Source organism: Rhipicephalus microplus, chromosome 2 (genome assembly GCF_043290135.1).
Source record: "Rhipicephalus microplus isolate Deutch F79 chromosome 2, USDA_Rmic, whole genome shotgun sequence".
In the NCBI taxonomy this organism is placed as follows: domain Eukaryota; kingdom Metazoa; phylum Arthropoda; class Arachnida; order Ixodida; family Ixodidae; genus Rhipicephalus; species Rhipicephalus microplus.
This window is the reverse complement of record NC_134701.1, coordinates 235100997-235125928: the sequence shown is the minus strand read 5'-3', so window position 1 is coordinate 235125928 and position 24932 is coordinate 235100997. Positions and strand designations below refer to the sequence as shown.

At 42.9% G+C, this 24932-nt stretch overlaps 1 protein-coding gene across 1 annotated transcript; it reads left to right on the top strand.

Moving 5' to 3' along the window:
• The first annotated feature begins 477 nt into the window (after positions 1-477).
• Positions 478-22970, top strand: LOC119170281 (tetratricopeptide repeat protein 17). The gene is made up of 10 exons (XM_037421404.2): positions 478-651; positions 1566-1825; positions 3652-3760; positions 4003-4119; positions 6823-6932; positions 10828-10975; positions 11252-11391; positions 12510-12676; positions 18984-19271; positions 22816-22970. The coding sequence occupies exons 1-9, from the start codon at positions 523-525 to the stop codon at positions 19235-19237; spliced, it is 1434 nt and encodes a 477-aa protein (XP_037277301.2). The 5' UTR covers positions 478-522; the 3' UTR covers positions 19238-19271; positions 22816-22970.
• Positions 22971-24932: the final 1962 nt, after the last annotated feature.

Genomic DNA, 24932 nt, shown 5'->3' with positions numbered 1-24932 from the left:
TCCCTGAACTAAGGCAGACCGACGGCTCCCGATGAGAAGCGCGAGTTAGCACTGACATTTAAAGGAAATATAGGAGGCGTTGGTTCGGTACATTTCTGGTGTGCACCTCCATGGACACGTGTGTTCTTGAATGCACCGATGAAAAATGGGTGAATGAAATGATGGGGCGCAGACTGCCTGAACTATTTCGCAAATTGCTGGTTAATAAAACTGACTTGAAGGTCACGGTAAAGTTTTTGCGCCCCTAGTGGTGCCAATCACCACTTCACACAAGACATCATTTTCGAAAGTCGCGCTCCCCACAACGTGTAATCTAACAAATAAGTGATTTATAAAGACATACAAAGCCGACACTGTTTAAGCACCAGCTCATTAGCAGAAACTTCACTGTTGCATACAAAATACAAGACAGAGTATATACACAAATATTCATGAATGTGAATTTAAAAGTCACGCTGGCAGCTAAACATGCAGCTAAAGTTGCAGTCGATATGGTCATCACCATCGCTGCGGTAGAAAAGCATGGACGCTATGGGGCAACACAGTTTTACTTTCGGAATCTGCGGGCACGTGTTTCTGTCATTTCTTGCATATTACACGGAATGTTCCACGCACTGGGTGGTTACCGAAGATGGAAAAATACAGCCGCAGGTGCGGGAAAGTGTTCTATTGTGCGTTTTACCGCAGGACCACCAATGCCGCGCCTAGGCGCACACTGGAGGTCACACACCCATTGGTTCCGGTCGTTAACGGAAACATATTTTCTCGACTAATGTGTGTTGTATGCATTGCTTTCACAACTGTGTGCATTAATTCGCCTTGCCCATATCTCTGACAGGGCAGCAGCAGCTCTGTTTTGCATTTACCGCTTTAGTTTGCGAATGCAGTCGCCCACGCCTTCGTTAGCATTTTGAGTCCAAACGCTCGTGGCGCTCCTTCGCAATATTTGCTTACTGGCGCCATCCACGATGTCACTGCTGATTGATATCAGCCAATGCCTCCTAGTTGTTCTAGGAGGCGTTGTATCAGCACACCTGCTTCCGTGGATAATGTGTGTCCTAGTTGGAGCTATCGTGCACACAATGGAAACACTGCTGTTATGACAAAGCCGCTGTTAAAAGATCTGTCGCAATCACCTTTCTAATTTAGCATACAAAGCTAGTTATAGTTGGCAGCTTCAAGAATTAAACTTTCTGCTCATCTTCGCGCAAAGCGAGGCAAGGAACAACGTCACTAGATAGATACAATGTATAGTGACCTAGTTTTCTGCTACTTTTTTATGATTGTGAGATGAGGTCTGTGATTGTTTTCCTGGACAGCCGGAATTTCTGGGACTGAGATCTAGCATGACACTGCAGTTTTGTGTATCAGATGATTCAGCGTCAACCTATCTTGGAAGTCTTTGTTGGACTTACCTTACTTGCATGATGGCACTTTGAATGCTAGAACCTCATCTTCACTCCTGAGCCTTCACTTATTCGCTGCATATCATGACCACAAAACACAGCAATTGCCTCTGTCGCCTTCAAACTGTCACAGACCTTTGCCCCTTCTGCAAAGTGCAGATCGACAGCGTATTCTCTCTGCGGCGACCTTACGACCTGCTGGGACTGCTGGCACAAGAGGAGCGTGCCGTGCAAGTCGAGGAGTTCAAGCAGCAGCTGCTGCAACGAAAGCAGGAGATTGACTGGTGTGAGGACCAGGCATCCGATGTGGAGCAGCGACTGTACTCGACCGACAAGGACTGTCTGCTGGCTGGGCAACCCCTCACAGACTTTGACCTGTATGTCAGCACAGTGGTGCCCTTCGACCACAAAATACAGAGGTATGTTGCAAAGACAAAAACTATTTTATCGCTTTTTTCCTTTCCAGTTTTTTTTTTCTTTACAGAATTGTTTCTTGTTTCTGTTGTCATTTTTCTTCACATTACGAATGGTGAGGCAAAACAATTATTGCATTCGCTGGGCTTCTCTCTAGTGTGCCACACTGCTTTGGTAAACTAGCTCCTGAGTTAACCATGAGCCTGCTGTTGGCAGGATTTTGTATTGGGGAATGCAGAGCTGCATAGTATCACGGTGGGGTTGAGGGGAACTGCTGGTGTACATTGGGGGGTTGTGGGGAGGAAGGTGCCTTTTTTGGCATCCCCCTGCTGATGCCCATGGATGTGAGAAACACTGCATTAGCAAGGCAGAAGAAGTGGTCACATAAGTCACTTTTAGCCATGATTTCCTGGGTGCAATGTGTGTAGCTTACCAGAAGTAAAAAGAACCATGTCAGGATAAATGAAAATTCCTCTTGCGTTCTTCAGCTACATACAAATCAAGCAAAATGAGCATTCTAGGAAGTTGAGGGCACCAGTTCTCAAGGTGCCTTAGGGAATTTCTTCGTTTGTTTCATTTGCGTCATCATTGGTGCCCTGGTTGTGTGCACCAGTGGGTTGCTGGTTGCGTTATTGGGCAAGAAGAAGCGACGATGCTACGACCCTAGCACTCTTTGGGGTGCAGTACATTAGGTTTGCTTGGGGTGCTGCAATGAAAGAAACGTTCTCAAAGGTGCATTTATTCTGCATTTACATCTTTAGCAGTGTTCAATTCAGCTGTTTAAGGAACAAAAGCGGTGTAGAACTAATAACATTTTTGGTGCGTTTTCGTTCAACATTGTTTTATGCTAGCATGCGTACAGTAAAACCTTAGCACCTCTGTTTTTTGTGACATTCCATACAGGGCAGGTCTTTCCTTTTTTTGTTTAATACAAGCTAGCTTTTTACAAATTTAAGTATAACCTCAACAAATTTCTACCTATCTATTGTCCTATGCCCCCAGCTGTGTCTGTTACAGCTTTGCAGCACCGCTGGCAAAGTTTAATCTGCTCAGAGAAGGTGTATAATATTGTGTTCAATATGTCATGAATCATATTTGCTTTGCTTGCGTGTCACAGAGCTTTTCACTATGAAAGCCGCGTAGCAGCTATAATCGTTTAGTATACTTACTTTACAAGTGCTAACGTCATATATGGAAAAAAAAAGACATGAAACAGCATTTCAGGCTGAAAATTTGAGGGAGGAAAATAAGAAGCTGAAATTTATATTTAAGCACTAGCATGTGATTGTACTTATATGTAAATTGGTCCAGCCACTTTTCTATGTAATCATGCAGTGAAGTTAATGTTATTTTAGAGTACTCTTTAATAGTAATTGTGATGCTGTAGAAGCTTGGCTGTAAGTCTGGGGTGCACATGCAGTTCACAAGTGAGAAAGCACTTTTCATGTGCTTTCAACTTCGACTACAATCTTAAACGTAGAGTCTTGCAAAGGTGACTGATTGCAATCCCAGCAATTTCTCAGATACAGTTCTGTGGGCGCTGCTGTTATTCACATTATTCATGCAAAATTATTTGGTGGTTGCACTTTGTCAACTATGCAAAGCTTTTACCATAAGACGCATATCTCTCAAGGCTCATTCAGTATTGACACAGGAATTAGCCGATTTTGTTTCAAATTTCTCCTGAACGAGACTATTGGTTGTGAAATCTTATGAAACATCATCAAGGCTTGGCAGTGTTTACCTTTGAAAAGAAAATTGTCAACACTCTAAAGCATTGTTTGATGGCAAGTTAACGCCAGATCACTCGTTTTTTTTTTATCTGCTGCAGTCACTGGGAGAAAATAGACCAGCGGGCTGCCCGTGGTGACCTTCCAAAGCCAAACTGCTCTCGTGCGCTGGATTTGGATTTCAGCATGCATTCATTCGAACATCTAACTGTAAGTGGCATTTTGTAGATTAGTGTAAAAATGAGCTGTTGTGATGAAGATTGTTCACTGAAACTTCTTCTTATAGTAGTTGCAAGTGACACCCTTTTCTGTCTCTTACTTCTTTTTTAGTGGTTATAAATCTTTTTGTATTGCAGTGAATGTAATTAGTGGCTATGCACAAGTTTTTGTAAGGTGGTTTAGTTTGGAGCTTTGTGATGAAAATTTCAATGCTTTCCTCACTGCTTTACTAGGGTGTTCGAGAGAGAAAGAACCTGACCATGACACCAGAGGCCGGGCTGCATCGGGCCGTCTCGGCAATTGAAGGGACGGAGCAGTTTGGCTACGAGGTGTACAAAGCCATGGCTAAAGTAAGACCACTGGAGCCTCGTTGTCTGGTTCTCACCTTATGTGGATCTATTGCAAACTGACAAAAAGGGCTATCTTACGGTTGTTTATTGTCTGGAGAAAACAGATGCCTCCCTATTGCTGGTGCTCGTGGGTGTAAAAAAACAATGAAAACATTGCTAAACTTATAGTGCTTACAGATTGCAATGTTATTGGAGCCTTGTATCGCAGTAGCAATGGTAATGCATCTCCAACAGTAATGCATTTTAAAAAATGTTTGTATTTACGGAGTGTTCTTGTCGACAAACTTTCTAATGTCAGGTTCACTTCGTTGGTTGTGTTGAGCCTTCACTTTCTCTGAATCCTACAGTAACAGCTCATTGATTTGAGCTTTGTTAATTCGAACTTACAGCTAATTAAAACGAACACCCGGGTTCTGGCACAGCCCTGTGTATTTCTATGAGGGAAAATTCCTGATAATTATAAGGCATCAGTATCCACAATGGTTAATTTGAACTAGGAGCCCTTGGTTTCCTTCGCTCCTTGTACAAGACGGTCCTGAGTGATCACAAGTCGCCGCAAAGTCAAGCCAAACCAAAATGAATAGAGATGGAAAACAATGAAGCAGCAGCGTTTGTCAGCGATGAGCATGTGTGTGCTCTGCTTCAGCTCTCGGGCGAGCTGCTAACAATTCCTACATACTTTCAACAGAAGAAATGTAAAAAAATGCAAATTTCTGATTACTTCTCATATTGATTGCATTATTTCTGCATAATAAGCGTGTTTTGGAGCATAAATAACAACATATATTTTGACATTAAGGGAGGACATGGCAATGAAAACTATTTTTTTGTTATTCATAGAGATAAAGTGATGAAATTCATGATGCAAATGCGTTCGAGCTATCTAGTGTAGTTTTGAGTCACAAGCTATTGCCCAGGCCGACCTCTCTGCCTTTCTGTAAATAAACCTGTCTTTTTCTCTTGAGTTAAACTTTTAATAGTGTCTCATTATCATCCCAAATTTAATGAATTAATTAGATGTAAATTTGTTTTTGCATAAGAATATTTACAAGGGCCCATTCTGTGGCATTACGCTATTGGTTTATTTTTAATATTCTAGTAAGCTCACAAAAAATTTTTGAAACGTTCTGGGCATTTGTCTTACTTACAACCTTTACAAAAAGACAATTGTAAAGATATGCATAATGTGCACACAAATATTGACAGCCTTACGGCACTCACCAATGTCTCACGATCAAAGTGCACAAAACGGAATGGCTATGTCTTCATTCATGGCAAACTGGCAAAGGGATGACTGACAGCAACTGCTCAAAAAATGAAAGCTGAGAAAATGGAGTTCGAAGAAATTGAAACTTGTGAGGGTGCTAAAACCCCTTGTAAAGTAGTTTGCACCTCGTGGCACACGTGTTTTGCGCATAGGCCGCATTCATAGGTCACAGCTATCGAACGGTAGGTGGCTTTTTGCTCGCGAGAGTTTATCACCACCATCATCATCATGGTTGGAACGGTGGTGCCGGCAGTGACGCCTGGTGGCAAGCCTGCGTGGTGGCACAGGAGAGAGAAGCGGGCCTCTTTGGTGGGTGCAATCTTTGGTGGGTGCAATGGACCCACGCGAGCGACAACGAACGGTTGTCGCTCGCGTGGGTCCCCGGTGCACGGCACCGCGGGTCGTCTGCCGGGGCCATCGTGGTGAGTCAGATGTTGGCGAAGCCATCTTGTGTGTGTTGTTGTGTTTGTTATGTTTTTTTTAGTGTTGTGTAATTTTGTGTAAAATTGTTTTAGCGTGTTGATCACAATTGAATGTTATATTAATTTGGCTATCGTCAATCTAATAGTAATTAAATAAAAAATGTGTTGTTTCGGTTTATTCCGACCGTGTAAACTGCGTCCGTTCACTCCGATAGCCTGGCGTTCTCCACTTAGAGGTCCCACAAGGAAATAACTCTGAAGGGAGCTTCAGAGTTCCCTTCAGAGTTCAGAATTTTGCTGGCTTTATCTTTTTATTGGTGAGATGCAGCTTTGTGGCTATCTTGAGCTCCAATCTGTGCTCTTTACAATGATTCCAATATAGCGGCATTGTGCCAAGAGAAAGCTGCAGATTTGCATTTTATAAAGCACACTTTTCTCGTAGCTTTTGATGACAGCCCAACATTAAAATTCTTTTTTTTTTTTTTTTCAGTCTTTACGGCTTATCTTGGTCTAATACTTCACCATGATGTAAAACATGTTCTCAGGATTGCAAAAAAATAAATTGAAAAATTGAACATTTGGACCAAATTTGCCACTCTCATTGCCATGTCCCCCCTTAAGGCTCAGTGCTCACATGAGTGCATGTTTGTGCTTGTTTCTGGTGCATCACTGACGGATCAATTAATTTCCCTTTGCTTTTGGAGCTCCATGAACCTAATTTACAAAATCGCATGTCACGAACGTCTAGTAGCACTTAATTCATAACGAGTCCAGAGGTGGTTTCTTTGGGCTCTGTCCGCACAGTGTGATGTGATGGCCGTTCGTTCGAGCACCTGCCCGCTAATTTGAACGCATTTGTAGCCCCCTTTGAGTTCCAATTAACGAGCTTTTACTGTATATTGAACCTATATTTAGCTGTGCAAGCGCAGTTATGAGACAGAGAGGTCTAAAACCTGAACTGTTTGGAGTGTCATGGGAAAGGTTGAACACGTTTGTTGCATTTTTTTTTCACAGAACAACACATCCTGGGTGATCTTCAACTTGGCTGCTTACTACTGGAGGGAGCAGGGTGATGCTGCAAGTGCTATAGAGTGTGTCCGCAGAGCGCTTCACTTTTCTCCCAGGTATTCAACCGCACTATTTAGCTTTTTTTTTCTTTTTTCATTTGCTGAAGCAGCTTTTAATTGCAAAGTTTTACGTAACTTACTTAGTTATGAAAGTTGGCACCCAACTGAATTTTCGCTCGAATGCTCCTGGAACTGACTGCTAGTTCTGCAGTGGTGAAATTGGAATCGCTTTTGTTGAGTGATATCATCAGATTTTGTCATGTGAACATGGGTTTTAACTGCATTTCATTGTTTAAAAGTTTTCATTCTCTTGATTGATTGATATGTGGGGTTTAACGTCCCAAAACCACCATATGATTACGGGAGATGCCGTATTGGAAGGCTCCGGAAATTTCGACCACCTGGGGTTGTTTTCATTCTCTTGCTAAATTGGTTACGATTGAGTAGCAGCGAGAAATATAATGTACTCTCAAGGCAGTCTTGGCTTACTGGCAGTGCTAAAAATTGTGCATAATTTTTGCATACTTCAAATGGCAAATAATACACAGTGTAGATGCCTGCTGTTTGTTGGTTATGATGCACATCCTATGGCAAATCATGAGCTGTAAGGTAGTGAAGTCTTATACTGAGCCTATGACGTCTATAATGTTCAGTGCGCAACAGATGGGGCTAAGTCTCGGTGGGGCTACTATGCTGGTTCATGGTGTCCTGGCCTCCGAGTCATTTCTAGAAATCGATAATACAGTCAACTCTCTTTAAGACAAACTCTTGAGCAAGACGCATTCTTGCTCAAGACGAACAACACGGGAGCGTTTTTTTGGTTTCCCATAGACTCAATGAAAAAAAAAAAATCTGCTTAAGACGAATCGCGTAACATGCCCCTTCTGTTAAGATGAACTCTCACAGCGACCAACAACGGTGAATATTCTGCGCAACGAAAATTATGGTCTTTATTCAGGCGAACTGAGAAAGCAAAATGGGGGAAAAAAAGCTTCTGGCACCAAGACTCGAAGCATATTTATAGCTAATTAGGACGTGGATGGATAAAGCGAGGTAAGTGGAAAAGAAACGTCAGCGCATAAAGCTGGTATCTCCCTCGCCCCTATCCTGTAGGTGGAGCAAGGGCCAGCTTTATCAGCAAAAAAAGCAACAAAAAGTGTGTGTCCTTTCGTATTCTCCACGTGCTCTTCAGCTGCCCAACAAGGGTACAGTGGAGAACAGAACACAAGAGCTTGGTTAGAGGAGAAAGTGCAAGGAAAGGGGTTGAAAAAAAAAAAGCCAAATGAAAGTGAAAATGGGAACGAAGATTATCTGTTCATTATAGCCACATGAAACTGACACCACATATGTGGCACTATCACTCCCATCAGAGGAGTCTAATGCATTGTTATCACCATGGCACAATGGCACCTGAGCACATGTTGTGGTCAGATTGTATTGTTTTGCATAGAGCCTGTGCACGTTGTGTCTGTTCCCACTTAAATGCAGCAAATTGTGATTCGCCATTTTCGTTATGAAAGTGCACGACAAAGACCCGCTGCGGTGGTCTAGTGGCTAAGGTACTCGGCTGCTGACCCGCAGGTCGCGGGATCGAATCCCAACTGCGGCAGCTGCACTTTCGAAGGAGGCAATATGTAGGCCTGTGTGCCCGTGTGTAGGCCCGATGTAGGCCCGTGTGCGCACGTTAAAGGGCCACTCACCAGGCCCCATACCGAATTTTAGTTACACCATGGAATTTGTTGGTTGTTTGATGAGTAACATTTTGCAACAAAAATGTTTTTAATCGGTTCATTATAAGCTGAGAAAACTGTTTTTCTGAAGCAGCACAAAACAAGGTTGAGAGGAGGTGAACTCGAAACTCTTGCCGCTCCTCTGCATAGCCTTCGCTAGCCAAATCTTTTCCCTGCTCTTTCCGGCATCCGACCAAGAGGTCACGTGCGCTTGATGTGCCCGAACAAGCCCAACCCCTGTGCACGCGAGCGCTGTTTTTTTTTTTTCTTGACCAGCGTTGTTTCGAGGTCTACTGCCTGTTTCTGCGAGATGGTTTGGAAACGCTCGCTCAGACGCAGTAGAATAGATGAGCACAATGAGTGCGTGAACACGTAGGAGTGTTCCACGGCTGTCGTCTGCTCGACGTGCTGACCGCGAAACCGCGGGGAAACGTACGCATGCGAAACGCCGGCACGTTAGCCCCGCATCTCGTGTCAATCCACGAGGGAAAATGAAAAAAACAACAACAAAGAACTCTCTCATTCCCTTACTGCATCTCATTATTTATCTATAATTTATTAATCTCCTCAAGCAACAAATACATATAGTACTACGCATGTGGTGTTATTTTTGCCATATCGTGTGGCACTGTTGGCAACGTCAGAGCATATTCGTCTACGTAGGGGACCAATGTCACTGCTTTTCCGTGTACGTAGGGCCATTCATACGCGCACGTCATGCCCTCATTCTCTGGGCGCGCGCCCGCAAAAAGAAGGGGGAGCAGCGTTCGTCTTGAAATTCGACCCATTTCTGCGGCGTGTAGCGTTCCAAATTTTGGCAGACATGATCATGAACACCTCATCTATGCATTGTGCTTGTCAGCTCAAAATTGTCAAACTTGGTGAGTGGCCCTTTAAGAAACCCCAGGTGGTCGAAATTTCCGAAGTCCTTCACTACGGCATTTCCCATAATCATATAGGGGTTTTTAGACATCAAACCCCGCATATCAATCAAGTGCACGACAAAGGAAGGCCATTTTGCACACTAAACATAGCTGTGTTGTGTCTTTGTGTGCCCGAGGCTTGTGATTGTGAGTAGTGTAAACAGAGATCTTCAGTTGAATGTCGTTCAGGAAACGTTACTATGGGCAGAAAATAAGAAAATATACAAACCTCACAGAAAAGCTTGCAGACTTTCATAAGCAACTTGGCAAGGTAGTGGTATGCAACGGAGGCGTATCCAAAAGTGATAGCAAAGCCAGTAAAACAGCCTCTCAGAAGGTGAACAGGCGGAAGAACATATTTTTCATTCTTTGAAGGAAAATTTTGCTTGTTTTTCCATTTCTATTTTCTTCTAATAGTCAAAATAGGGTCATCCTACTTTACTGTTAAAATGTAGTAGCACTTTATTCATGAGCATATTTATTATTAAATCGTGAAATCGAGTGTTCGCTAGATTAGTCTAAAAACTCCAATTGAAAGCATAGTGAGCTTTCTGTGACCCACTTACTCGTACTCCTTGTGAAAAATTTTGTATGCCCGTTGCTTTTTATTTTTACTCTCTGGAACCAAGCCTTCTCACCGGATTAGGCTTTGTCAGTGTACCTTTAACAGCAAGGGAACCCAAGTCATGCAGGACAACAAATATATTCCAGAAAATCCAAGGTAAAACATTTAGGAACATTGAGATTTCTCATTTAATTGAGCGACTACGTCATTATAGTTTGATTAGGTTTTATGAAAGCACAAGTTTGAAAAGACGAGTGTAGTGTGGCTCTATTTATCATTGTTATATTCATGTTAACCCTCTGTGTTGGAGAGTGTGCAGAGGTAGTGTATACATTGCATAGCAGAGGTATACATTGCTCTGCTATACATTGCATAGCAGAGGTAGTATATACATTGGCAACACTAGTATATGCATTCTGTCTGTGCACTCTGTGCAGTGTAAGAGTATGCAGCCACATCTGGCTATAAGATGTGAAAACTGGCTACTTGTCTCGGAAAAAAAAGATTTGAGGGTTCCCATTGGACATTCCTTCATTCCCACCACAGTGTTCTTTCTGAACCAGGGTCACATACCAGAATATTAGTGTTGGACAGCTAACTAGCACATTGCTTGGTTGTCAATTGATCGAGTTAATGGTTTGCACAATACTGTATGGAATTAATAAGATTGAACACAGTTTCAGCACTGTTAATATCTGTAATATACAAACAAGCTTCAATTTTATGCAATGCAGGGAGCACAAGGACGTGGCCTTGATCAGCCTGGGAAATGTCCTGCACCGGGCCCACCTGTCAGAAGAAGCCGCCATTGTGGTTCACGCAGCTGTGGACACAGCTCCAGACAATGCCATTTGCCACTTCACACTGGGCAACATCTATGCTGTGAGTGCGCCATGTCTACTACTTCACTCTTTGGCATCATACTGTGGTAGACATGCAAGATGTGAGTGAGAAGGTACAGAACATTTACTCCGAGTTGTAACCCCTGCGCTTGCTGCACATTTAACCAAATTTATTCTGCCTGTGGGCTTGATTGTGCTTTTTGCCTCCGGAAACGAGCAGAGTGTGTGTGTGGGTGAATGGGTTTGGGCGTGTGCAGGCACACGCCTGTAGTGCTTTTATATGTCTGACCTTAAACACTTGCTTTGGTTTAAACAGGTCCTGGCAGACTACAACAAGAGCATTGTCTGCTTTGAGAACACTCTCAAAGTGCAACCTGACTTCCAGAATGCTCGTCAGCGTCTCCATGCTGTTCACTGCCACAGCAAGCTTGAGATTGCTTTGGAAGCTCAGCACACGTAAGGACACTGCGCTGCTGCAACTCTCCTCTCAATTGAGCTTCCTGTGTGTTCCACGTCCTCTGTGAACTTAGCTTTTCAGAAAGGTTCAGAAACGCAAATTAAAAAAAGAGTGAAGGAAACTTCTCTTACCTTTCAAGCAATATGGCGAAAAAAAAGCCATTTGTCTACTAATATTCTACTGTAAAGCTTAATATGACTTGCAGCATGGCAGCATGTGGCTGCATAAGCTTGAAGATTGCACATAGCTTCCGGTCGTCCTTATTTCTACATCTAAACGTTCTCTTGCTTGATTGCAATCCCAAATAGGAGAATATTGTTTAGTTGTAAAAATAAGAACAAGTGAAAGACGTGCACAACTTTGGAGATTGTGTGGATGCGCACTCCCTTGTTGCAGGTCATATTAAATGTGACAATACATTCTCGAATGTAGGTGGCCACTAGCAATCATTTTGGAGTGCAAGTTGCTAGGTTCGAAATGTATATACCTGTTGGCTTGAGATACTCGAACAGTCACTGTTTGTCAATGTTATCTAAGAGTTTGATGCTCTTATCTCTTTAATCTCTCCGACTTTCCACAGTTCCAAATCTAAATTTCTAAGCAACAATTCTAATTCCTGTAGCTGCCAGATTACAGCTTTCAAAAATGCGAAGGAATTAATAGATAGATATGTGTCATGATTGTATTGTGACCACTTTTCTGTACACTGCCTGTATCCAGAGACATGGCTTCCTCTTTTTGCTGGAGGGGAAAATAAAGATGTTTCCAAAAATCTTTGTCCCTGAAAGGGAGTCTTTCGAAAAGGTTAGAGCTTAAATAGAGAAGTTTAGGTATATATGCATAGCTTATTTGTTGGTTATCCATGGTACATTCCAGCACTATAGACGTGTACAGAATGTAATGCAGCCAGTTGTTGGAACTGTTCAAGGTTTACAGTCTCTGGGGCACGTCTTCTCTCCATCTCATAAACGTGTTTGGGGCTTGTGCGTGGCTAAACGCACAAGTCTGAGAAAACTCCCATGTTTGAGCATTCTTTTTAGAGCAGATTGAACGGTCCCCGTACATTCACAAGGTATGCCAGTATACGACCTCCTCACCATTGGCTTCATTGTTCTAGGTCTCTGCAGCGCACTCTTGGCCAGTTGCGTGAGTACCAGGAACAACGGGAACGCTGGCTCTACCAGAATGCCAAGCTGCTGAGCGAGCAGGCACCGCCCGAGATGCGCCTAGAGCAGCACCTCGAATATGAAGAGCACAAGATACGACAAAGCCTCGATGGAAAGGGTAACTCTAGCTTTGTTGGCTTGAGACGTAAGAAGTGAGGAAAGTGGGGATGCTTGCCAGGAGTATCCCCACGAGTGTGTAGCTGTATTTATTAATGGACCCATTAGTGCTGCAGTTTTTCACTATAGTGCATGCCAATCGTGATTTCAATTGCTTGGCTTCATTGTGTTAGGAATCTGCATTTTCAATTTTTTTTAATGCACAAAACCTGTCGTTTGATAATTAGGACTTAAATTAGTAAAATAAATGGCCATGCTAAAACAGCAATGGTAGCGAACTTTTTTTTTTTAATGGAATAGGCCGTACAGTTTCAAGTTTCTCTTTTTGGCATATAATGTGAATTGTCATCATCATCAGCCTGACTACGTCCACTGCAGGACAAAGGCCTCTCCCATGTTCCGCCAGTTAACCCGGTCCTGTGCTTGCTGCTGCCAATTTATACCCGCAAACTTCTTAATCCCATCTGCCCACCTAACCTTCTGTCTCCCCCTAACCCGCTTCCCTTCTCTGGGAATCCAGTCAGTTACCCTTAATGACCAGCGGTTATCCTGTCTACGCGCTACATGCCCTGCCCATGTCCATTTCTTCTTCTTGATTTCAGCTATGATATCCTTAACCCCCGTTTGTTCCCTAATCCACTCTGCTCTCTTCTTGTCTCTTAAGGTTACACCTACCATTTTTCTTTCCATTGCTCGCTGCGTCGTCCTCAATTTAAGCTGAACCCTCTTTGTAAGTCTCCAGGTTTCTGCTCCGTAGCTAAGTACCGGCAAGATACAGCTGTTATATACCTTCCTCTTGAGGGATAGTGGCAAACTACCTGTCATAATTTGAGAGTGCTTGCCAAATGTGCTCCACCCCATTCTTATTCTTCTAGTTACTTCAGTCTCGTGGTTCGGCTCTGCGGTTATTACCTGCCCTAAGTAGACATAGTCTTTTACAACTTCAAGTGCACTATTACCTATCTCGAAGCGCTGCTCCTTGCCGAGGTTGTTGTACATTACTTTCGTTTTCTGCAGATTAATTTTAAGACCCACCTTTCTGCTCTCCTTGTCTAGCTCCGTAATCATGAGTTGCAATTCGTCCCCCGAGTTACTCAGCAATGCAATGTCATCGGCGAAGCGCAGGTTACTAAGGTATTCTCCATTGACTCTTATCCCTAACTGTTCCCATTCTAGGCTTCTGAAAACCTCCTGTAAGCACGCGGTAAATAGCATTGGGGAAATTGTGTCCCCCTGCCTTACACCCTTCTTGATTGGTATTCTGTTGCTTTCTTTATGAAGCACTATGGTAGCAGTTGATCCCCTGTAGATTTCTTCCAGAATGTTTATATATACTTCATCTACGCCCTGATTCCGCAGTGTTTGCATGACGGCTGATATTTCTACTGAATCAAACGCTTTCTCGTAATCTATGAAGGCTATGTATAGGGGTTGTTTATACTCTGAGCATTTCTCTATTACCTGATTGATAGTATGAATGTGGTCAATTGTTGAGTAGCCTGTTCGAAATCCTGCTTGTTCCTTTGGTTGATTGAATTCTAATGTTTTCTTTACTCTGTTAGCAATTACCTTTGTAAATAGCTTGTATACTACAGAGAGCAAGCTGATCGGCCTGTAATTCTTCAAGTCCTTGTCATCTCCTTTCTTATGTATTAAGATGATGTTAGCGTTCTTCCAAGACTCTGGTACTCTTCCCGTCAGGAGACACCTCGTAAACAGGGTGGCTAGTTTTTCTAACACAATCTGTCCTCAATGTGAATTGTGTCAGTAGCTAAAGCTTGCGCCACAATGTTGTCCATACAGATCCTGGCCGAATGTTGGCTTCATGACACCAAAGAACAGTCGTGGCGGAGTGATTTTCTGGGTCTGCCCATTTGATGCCCGACTTTCCAATTCAAATGTGCAAGTTGCTTTTAAGTGCAAATTGGTGTTTCTTTTAGCAATAGACGTGTCTGCAGAGCTTCTACTTGTCTGCCTCGTTGGTACAGTGGCTAAGGTATTCGGTAGCTGACTCAAGAGGTCACAGGTCGATCCTGGCCACGACAGTCGCATTTCAATAGAGGCGAAATGGTAGAGGCCCGTGCACTGTGCAATGTCAGTGTACATTAAAAAACACCAGAAAAACGAAATTTCTGGAGCCCTCTATGGCGGCATCTCTCATTATCTTATGTAATACTTCGTCAACTCGAAGTCGTACAAACCGGAAAAAATTTAAAGATAAACGGATTTTTGAAAGACAAGCCAAGCTGTGCTTATCGCCAAAAAATGAGCGATTTTCCAAAAAGTAACTGCTACTTACTGGATTTTCAGTGGAAGTTTCTATTCCTTCTTCTCGTGCAGGTTTAAAAGAGAAAAAAATGACATACTACAAGAAACCTTAACCGGCTGTGTTTTGCCGCACCGCCATTTTATTTAGCAGAGAAAAACTGCCTAATGGTCGTCTGCTTTGCGGTCTTACTCAGGCCTATGAATGTGTCTTCCAGCAGCTTGTCGCATCACATCAGTCGATCTTCCCCGCCGCTGTCTTCGACCTTATTTCGAAGCAAGCGCAGAAAATTTCTCATCTCAGAAAATGTCTGCATTTCTCGAGGTGTTTCGTCATCGCTGTCGTCTTTGCCGTCCCCTACGTTAGTAGCCATTTAAACGATTTCAGCGTCCGTCATTTCTCCGGTCACCGCCACGTCCTGCTCACACAGCGTATACATGAGAAACGTCACGTCTTTTCAGCGGCATCGTTACCTGTAAGCTTGATGATCTCTTGACAAAGTTCCCCACATTCTGTGAAGTCGTTTGTCTCTGCCGTCTCTGCTTTTGACAAACTGGCGGCACATGAAAACCCAGTGTGCGCAAAGCAGTTGGCGATAGCCACTGCGCAAACTTGCTGCCTAGTGCTGATGAGAAGGAGGTGTACTGTTCCCAGCAGGGCAATTTCATAGCCTTTGCCCTTTTCATAAGACAAAAATATTATGTGGAGAAGGCTGTTTTGGTAGATTTTTCGGATCACTTCGATCAACACCTTGGTCCCTTAGTCCATTAACTGCAGTGTCATACTTGCAGGCAGAAACTCAACTGTCACTGCCTTCAAGTCCTCTATTTTGCCGTGGCCTGGACAGTTGTCGACAATGAACGGGACGTTTCTGTTTTTCTTGGCCATCTTGTTATGTATAGCGTGAACATACTTTTCGAAAAGAGTAGCAGTTATCCACGCCGCTCTATTCGCACGATAGATAATGCCATTTGGCAGCTGTGCATTTCTAAAGCACCTGAGCTTAAGAGTTTTGCCAATTATGAGTAACGGCAGCTTCTCTTCAGATGTGGATTTTGCCGCAAAAAGGATAGTGACCCTGCCCTTCCGTTGTTTTACTCCCAAGTACGCTTCACCCTTCGGTTGTGAAGGTGTGGCTTGGCAACATTTTATAAAAAAGTGCTGCCTCATCAAGGTTGAAAATGTCGCTGTCAGCATAATGCTCCCACAACTCGGTGAGCCGGCTGCTGCGCCAATTATCTTCAGTGGCTGCGTCGACAGTGCCGCTTTTGCAGTGCGCTGACTTGGAGATCACACTGTTCTTTTTTTTTTTTTTTTTTTTGATGTGGTCAAACCAGCCGCTCCTGCAACTGAAGTCCGTGTTCCCCATTTGCAAGGCCAGAGAATCTATCCATCTTCTCCAGAGAATCTTCTCCATCATTATTGCTGTGGTGACAAGAAGGTAGGCCGCTCTGGTATTTTGCAACCATACCATCAACGACGCTACGACGTCTTGGAACTTGACTCTCGAGCCTGCTTCCTCTGGCTGGAGAACCTCTGCTGAAATCCATTCGGCACCTTTTGCGTGTTTATCAGCATCGTCAAAAGCGTAGACAAAGTGGTGTCGAATTCCTGCGCGATGCTCGATTCTGTTCGGCTTTTTTCCTCCACTTCTTTAATTAGAGCAAGCTTTTTCCTAGCGTTAGCAACTTGCACTGCTTTGACGTCATGCTTGTCGCACTCGTGCCAAGTTGCCGCTTCTCACAGTCAGCGAAAAATTCCTGCCACTTAGTTTGCGCAGATGAACTGAAATCACACCTCAGGGAAAATCACGGGCACTACACAAAGCGAACGAGACAAACTACCGTACTCCAAGCGTGGGCAGAGGTCCTCCCTGCTCGGCGCACGTGTCACATGACGTGCCACAGGTTCGCCTGACAAAGTTGGTATGTCGCTTGGCTGAGACTACCCGTGCTTCGGGTTCACAAAAAGCATACATGTAGTGGCAGGCACCGCTAAATAAATAAATAAATAAAATCGACGGACTTCAGACGTAGCAGTATTGTGCGAATCTTGTGAAATTGTCTGGCGGTGGAATTTTCGTTCCTTTTGCAGTCAAGATTTCAAGCTATCTGCAATTCGACCCGACAATACTTCGAGATAAAGGGAAAGAAATATACATGGGACACATAGGAAAATGTCCCAGAAAATTTTGACTTATTCGATTTTTTTAGATATGCGAGCTCAAGTTAAAGAGGTATCACTGTAGTGGTTTTGGCACGTTAAACCCCAGATTTAGTTATTATGGCAGTGGTTTTGTAGCAGAGGATTGGGTTAAGCAAATATCATTCTAATACCCTCCGATACCCCTTTACACTTAGCAATTCCTTCAGAAACTCATCAGTGCTCTATACTAGCTACATATCGGCCATTTGCAATACTACCGTTAATGCTCCTTAATGGCCACTTTGCGTTGATGAAAAAAATGTCAACGGGCCCTTTATGCATTTGCCTAAGATGACTCAAAGGCGAAAGCCGTTTTCTTCTTTCTCTCAGTTGATGTATTGATCTCTCCCCGGTCCCATATGAAAGCTCTCTGTGCCTACAGTGGTCTTGCACAGCCTCCTGGATTGGAAGCATTGGAAGCTTCCTGCATCTTACTTGGTTTTGCATTGCCTTTGTGATCGGTACACCTTTGACCAAGCAAAAATGTCATGCGATGATGTACGTCCTCATTTGGCATCATGTAATGTGATGTCGTACTGATATAATTTGGTGTTGTCAGTCAGTCAGTCAGTTTATTTTCCTTAAAGACCCCCAATGGGGGTATTACATAAGGGGTGGGAATAATATTTAACAAACGTAATCAATACATGGGTTTCAACTATATACATTTCTTCATATTACAAGGAAATATGCATGTACAATAAATAACACACGTAACCAACATGTAATTCAAAAAAGCACTTAAAGGTTATTTGTTAGAAGATGGTCAGTGACATGTTGTGCAAAAGAAGATGGACATATTATGTCGACAATGGAAAAAGGGAGGTCGTTCCAGTCTTTTGCTGTGCGGGAAAAAAATGACGCGAGAAATGTTGATGTTCGAGCGCGCATTAATGAAACCTGCTGCGTGTGGCTTGTCCTGGCTGATATGCGTGTTGCGGGTTTGATGTAAGATGGTTGATGCAGGATTGAACTGTGAAAAAATTTATGGTAAAGACAAAGAGAAGAAATGCGCCGACGAAGAGCGAGCGATGGAAGATTGGATAGTAATTTTAGTGATGTGACGCTGATGTCGTATGAATACGAAGAATGAGTGAAGCGAGCTGCACGGTTTTGAACTGATTCTAGAGCGCAGATGAGGTATGCTTGGTGCGGGTCCCAGATGGCGGATGCGTATTCCAATTTCGGTCGCACTAGTGATGTGTAGGCAAGTAATCTTACTTGCATTGGAGCACTTTTGAGGTGACGTTTTAAAAAGCCTAAGGTTTTGTTAGACGATGAAATGATGTTTTGGACATGCGTACGCCAGATCAGATCGCTAGTCACGGTGACACCTAGGTATTTATAAGAGTTAGTCAGTTCTAGGGGTAAGCTGTTGATTGTGATACTGTGATGGTGATTTTTTTGCATCACTCGTGTTGATGCTGACACCACGGGACACCGGTCGATGCTGGCAGTCAATTTTCATGTTTGATGAGGCATTTATGGCTGTTACCTTTCAAATCAGAAAATGTGGAGCTTTCATGGTATTTGATGCCATTATGCTTGCCAAAGCATTTCACACTATTCCATGTTGCTCTTTTTTGTCATGGTCATTCGTGAGCTTTAGAGAGCACTGAGAAGTGGATACAAACTTTCAGCCCTTTTAGTGTGTCAGGGCTGATTGGCCCTATTATTACTCTGCACATATGTTCTGAACACTTATAAAAAAGTCAACATTAAGTTGCATATGTTCTACTTCCATGAACTGTTTCTAGCAAGCTCTCTGCAAAAGTTTTGCATAATACATATGGTATTCCACAAGAAATCATTGTGCTTGTGCCTATGCTGTGTGCAGGGCACGATTGCTTCCAGTTTGAGCAGAACGGTCACATGGTGCTGAGCTGCAACATGCGCCGAGACCCGTACCAGCTGAACAGCCTGCTCGACCTCAGTCTCAACGTGCAGTTTGTGCAGGCAGTGGAGTCGCGTGTCAGTCAGCTGAGCCAGAAGACGGGCGCACGTGGTGGCAGCCGCTCCTCGTCTACCTCCTCTCCCAGCCAAGCTCCTCCTCCTCCCTCGCAACCCGAAGAGGAGTGCCAGAATGTCTGAGCTTGTCTCAGGCACATTCCCAAAATTTCAACTGGTGAGTCTTAATGAAGAACTGAACCTGTCAGGGTAGCTTAGCAGCTAAGGTGTGACGCTGCTCAGCACAAGCCTGTGTGACTGTCACAAAAATAAGCATTACACTAGATCAAAGCTTAAAAAGCCACTCTTTCGGCTGCAGCTACAGTTAACAGCTAAAAGTTATCTGAAAAAAGAAAAAGCAGTGCGCAACTGTTGCTTCTTAGTGAAGACCGAAAGGATACACCTACCAAAAGAATAGAAAGTTTACTGACGTTATGGCGCCCGCTACAGGAGCCTTGTTCACAAAAATAGCCTTAAGAAAGGCACAGCATCCCACTACAGTTTTTTTTTTTTTACTTTGGGACCCTCGCTTGTATACTTTTTGGTCTTGTAACTTTATTTTTGAAAACGATAAACTGAGAATGCTCAGCACGAGGATGTGAATTCAATGCCCAGCCACAGTAACCACATTTACAGTCAAAACCCTCAGGAGGTCAAAATTATTCCAGTGTACCCCTCTATGGTGCGCCTCCTAATATAATCGTAGCTTCAATGCATAAAGGCCCTGCATTTTTTCAGATGTTTTGTGTGCCAGGGAGGTACATGTAATGTAAGGCTAGCTGCGTTGCAGTGCGTCTTTAATGCTCTTGCTAACTAAGCAGATCATGTGAGCATTGCAGACTTGATGGGATACAAGGGAACAGGGTGTCTACCAACCTGAAAAATCTGGAAAAGTCAGGGAATTGGGACCCTTCTGGAAAAGTCATGGAAAAGTCGGGGAATTGCTGAAAAATCTGGCCTGCATGGTCATGGAAACTGACTGTAGCCTGTGCGACCGTCACAAAAATAAGCATTACCCTAGATCAAAGTTTAAAAAGCCACTCTTTTGGCTGCAACTACAGTTAACAGCTAAAGGTCCTGTGAAAAAAAAATAATAACAGTGTGCAACTGTTGCTTCTTAGTGAAGACTCGAAAGGATACACCTACCAAAAGAATAGAAAGTTTACTGACATTATGGCACCCGCTACAGGAGCCTTGTTCACAAAAATAGCCTTAAGAAAGGCACAGCATCCCACTACAGTTTTTTTTTACTTTGGGACCCTCGCCTGTACATTTTTTAGTCTTGTAACTTTATTTTAAAAAACAATAAACTGAGAATGAAAATATTAAATGAAGAAAGCCAAAGTATGTGACGTAAGCACCGGAAGTACATTGTTGGAAGCATCCCATCACTCCTGTTCAGCATATGTGCAGTTTTCTGCGTTTGCTGGTATTTCAGGTGCAGGCATGATGCAAGCTTTCCTTTGGCCAGAACACGCACACTTGACCAGTCAGTTTGGTGGCCTGTAGAATCCTCATGTTTAGCGAAAGCATACGAGGTCAGGTAGTTTCCTGACATTATATTCGTGTGTTTTTTAACAGCGAGTAACATAAACATTTTGTAGGGGGTCGATTGTGGGTGAAAATGAATGAGGAGGGGGTCTTAACTCTTTCCTTAAAATCAGTGGTCTCACCAATGTTCTGGTTGTCACAATTGTGGCAGCCTAAAGTAAAAAAGACAGTGGAAATTTTCACTTGGCAATTTGTCCTTCACGTTGTCTAAAGTGTTCCCTAGCTTCCATATTGGTACATACACTATGTTGATGCCTGTTGCTTCTACATATCACGCAGCATATCTGACTTTCTTACCACAACATAATTCATGTCGTTAAATTTATGCATGTTTGTCTTGACCATGATTTGGCTTGACTTGAAGGCCTTTTAGTTCGGCTAGGGCTGCCATTAGCAGAGGTTTGCTAGGCTATGCCATGCCTTTTATTATTATATTATTATTACTATCATCATTATTATTCGCAATGCAACGGCAAACGTCTTCAGCTACACACTTATTGCTGGTAGCTCGTGTTTCAAGGGAGCAGTTAGGTAACTTCATCTAAATTTCTCATTTCAGTTTCTTGAGATGGTATTATTGAATCTGTGATTATACTTTTTAGCCTTATATCTATAGAATAGTACATAAACGAAGGTAACCCGCTGAAATCTGTGATAAATCTATAGAATCGAAGGAGTTGTTGTGTTCTGACAGATTCCTTCTTGCCAGCACATGTTTAAACGTCATCGTTTAAAACGCTACCCCTAGCTTTCATTGCAGGCATCTGAGGACTTTGTTGAACTCTAAGGGTCTGGCCAGAGCCCAGAGAAATAAAACATCAACATGCATTTGCTCGTCATGGAAAGAAAAGAATAAAACTAAAAATTATGCAGTAAGGCTCCGTTGTTGTGACGTTGTTAGTCATTCTTAAATGCAAGGTTCACAGAATATGCGAGTAAGTAGTGTTTTTTGTTCTGAAAAGTATGTACAAGAGGTGTGCAATTTAGGTGAAGATGCAAATCAATAGTAAATACAGCAATTCATGTCGCATAAGATCTAATCCAATCCACATCCTAAATAAGTCAGTCAATACAAGTCAATCTAGTCCAATCCACATCCTAAGCAGCCTGAGCTGTAACCATTATAGTGAACTACAATATATTCTTGTGGCGAAACCAACCGGGCTCCTGCGTCCTCCTTTCACACAGATTCCACGAGATGGTGCCACTTCTACATTTTCTAGCAGCTTTAGCTGCATTGTAGGACTGTCGTGGGCTCCTTTAAACTTTTAGCTGCAGTTTATTATAACTTGTGTGTTTGCTTTCTGGTTCTTCCAAGCATTAAACAGCCAACTTGCTTACCCTCTCACTCGTAGGCTTCATTTTGGCCAGATATACATATTTTTTCATGTTTACTGCACGTGCTCAAAACATTCTGAGTAATTGTGGTACATTTATTTACTTACTTTATAGGAGTGCCTTATTTTTTTCCATCACTCAAGGGTCTGTTTCCAGTGCACAGAGTTTTCCAAGCAGCAGACGTAAGGGTCATGGAATTTGCTTCAAATTATCATGGAAAATCTGGAAAAGTCGGGGAATTTTGAAAAAGCAAATTGGTAGACACCCTGGGGAAGCGTACTAAATGCAATGCATTGGATAGCTAAATTTATGATTTCTGGTGCAGCACTTGAAACATGAAGAAAGGACAGGGGAGTGCCACTACTAACTGTTTATGTGTGGTCCTCTCATTTCTCTGTTCATTCTTCTTTTTTTTTAGCTTTGCACCACAGAAGTAACAAGTTCTTCTAGAGTAATGCATGGGATGTATGGTCCTTAAAATGGAAATGTGACGTCACTTTTTTTAGTAAAATTACTTTGATGAAAAATTCTATATAGCCATTTCGTGTCACAGCATATATATGACCATTAAAGATATTGTTTGCTCTGGTGTAAGTGTACCAGTCAACATTGCACCGATATGGCATCAGCCGAATGCGCCGGAAATGAAAGTACCTGCATGACTTATCCCTAGGTATTCACGCTTCAGTTCGTGATTACTCTACTTGTCAGGAGCACTTGAAACGTTTATAAGATTCGGCTTATGCAAAACTAGAAGTGATCCACTATTTCAGTGATGCTTATTAGCGCCAACTTTTCATTGTTTTTCTTTGTGCGTGTGTGCCTCATTGCAGGTGAAACCAGAAGAGAGCCAAGTCGCTGAACAAATATTTAAAGAGAGACGCCTTCCATGTGTTCACTTCACGCACACTACTGCAGAAGATTTAAGTCTAGTCTAAGCGTCGGCAAGGACAATGCACAATGCGTTGCGCACAGTGTTCCCTGTTCAACAGATGATACCAAGCAACAAGTGCTTGCGGCTTTTTTTTTCCCGCACAAGTCGTGCGAGGCCTAAAAAGGAATGGCCTGCAAGGGCAACTCTCCTCTGCACCACAGTCCCAGTGCCATTAATATATATGCATATTATTGCAAAAGTGTCTGCGATTCACCACTATTTGCTGTTGTCATCCTTTGGAGTCCACATACAAGTTATGTACATACGTGTTCTCGCTAATAAAAAAGTCACAGTTTTAATCCACGGGAAAACGGTGCATGCATGTCTGTTTATTGAATGCATTGCTCAAAGCAGTAGTTCTCAGCCATAGATGTTTTGGGTGCTCCTTGTGGACAGGCAGAAGTGATGAGGGACCCCTTGAAGTAAGAGAAAAGGGGGCATCACCAGTTGATATAACATGCAGCGTGAAATTAGTGCCTTTATTTCTGTCGAACTATAGTGCCATGCCGATTCGATTTCAATGGCTTGTCGATAACTTGTGTAGTGTGCAACCACATTCGAATTGTTTCCAGCTATGTTTGCCCTCAAAATATGCTAGCCTAGAAAAAGTATGCTCACATGCATATTTCGAAGAAAGGCGCTACGTAAGCTTCGCAGCCATCTCACGAGAAAGGGAAAACACGTGCCAGCTGCGCCGCAATGCAGAATCGTTATGCAGTGAAATGTACCAAAAAAAAAAAAGAAAGAAATCGGAAGGAGCTATTGCCATGGCACATTGTGTGCCTCCAGACAACCCGCTTTTTTGTTTCCTTTTCGAGGATGGGCTTCCATAAATCTCTTCACGAACCCCCATCTGAGAACCACTGGCCTAAAGGCTGGCTGCCTTTGTGCATTGTAAAATTCCTGCTGTCAACTTGCTGGTGTGTCAGCACCCAACTTCACATGAAGCATGCATTGTGGATACTTTTTGCATTAACCACAGTGCAAGAAAAAAAAACTTCCCTTGCCATGGTGGTCTAGTGGCTAAGGTACTCGGCGTCTGACCCGCAGGTCGCGGGATCGAATCCCGGCTGCGGCGGCTGCATTTTCGATGGAGGCGAAAATGCTGCAGGCCCATGTACTCAGATTTGGGTGCACGTTAAAGAACCCCAGGTGGTCAAAATTTCCGGAGTCCTCCACTACGGCATCTCTCATAATCAAATGGTGGTTTTGGGACGTTAAACCCCACAAATCAAATCAGCTAAGCCATGCCACAAGGTAAAGGAACAACTATGCATGTAGCATTGGCCATTTCAAACTCTCCTAGAATGATTGCTAATGAAAAGTGCAGTTGTGAAGGGCCTGCTATGCCATAATCATCTTGTGAACAACCTAAGTACCTCCTTCCTGCACATCTACAGCAGACTCGTGATAATTCAAACTCTGACAATTCATATTTTGGGTTAATTCAAACAAAACTAAATTTTTTGGTTGGCCCTCTATTCTTTCAATGTATAAAGCCTCTTAATTAAAACTCCATCGTTCGGTTAACTTACACTTTTCGTAGGTCCATACCAATAGCTGCTTTCCCACTACTATTTAAAAATTTGGGTGCTTATATAATCCCAACAGTCTAAAAATGAAAAATAAGCACCTGAAACCTTCAAGAAAAAGGCTTTGCAAGTAAACAAATGTTTGAACTGAAGCACATGTATGGTAACCCGTGATGCTTCTCAATTGGAATAGAGAGCTGTGTGCTGAAGGCATATACCTATAGCAATGAAGCAGTTGGCAATCCACAATTTCTTTAAAAGGTTTGATCAGCAGTAAATGGCCAATAAACTTATGGGATTTACACCTCTACTTTCTGTTCACTACGTGCAGTTAGCGCTTAACAACACTAAAAAAAATTGATGTGATAAAAGGACTGATAATTCAAACTTCTTGATAATTCAAACAAAATTCAAAGGTTTCTTCAAGTTTGAATTAACGAGAGTCGACTGTATAAGAAAATGTGCACACCTATCTATGCAGCTG

Bases quoted from the DNA above. Each gene is read 5' to 3' on its own strand.
- LOC119170281 (XM_037421404.2), top strand. From the start codon at position 523: ATGGACGCTATGGGGCAACACAGTTTTACTTTCGGAATCTGCGGGCAC. The intron at 3,761-4,002 runs GTAAGTGGCATT...CTGCTTTACTAG, and splicing joins ATTCATTCGAACATCTAACT to GGTGTTCGAGAGAGAAAGAA. The intron at 6,933-10,827 runs GTATTCAACCGC...TATGCAATGCAG, and splicing joins GCGCTTCACTTTTCTCCCAG to GGAGCACAAGGACGTGGCCT.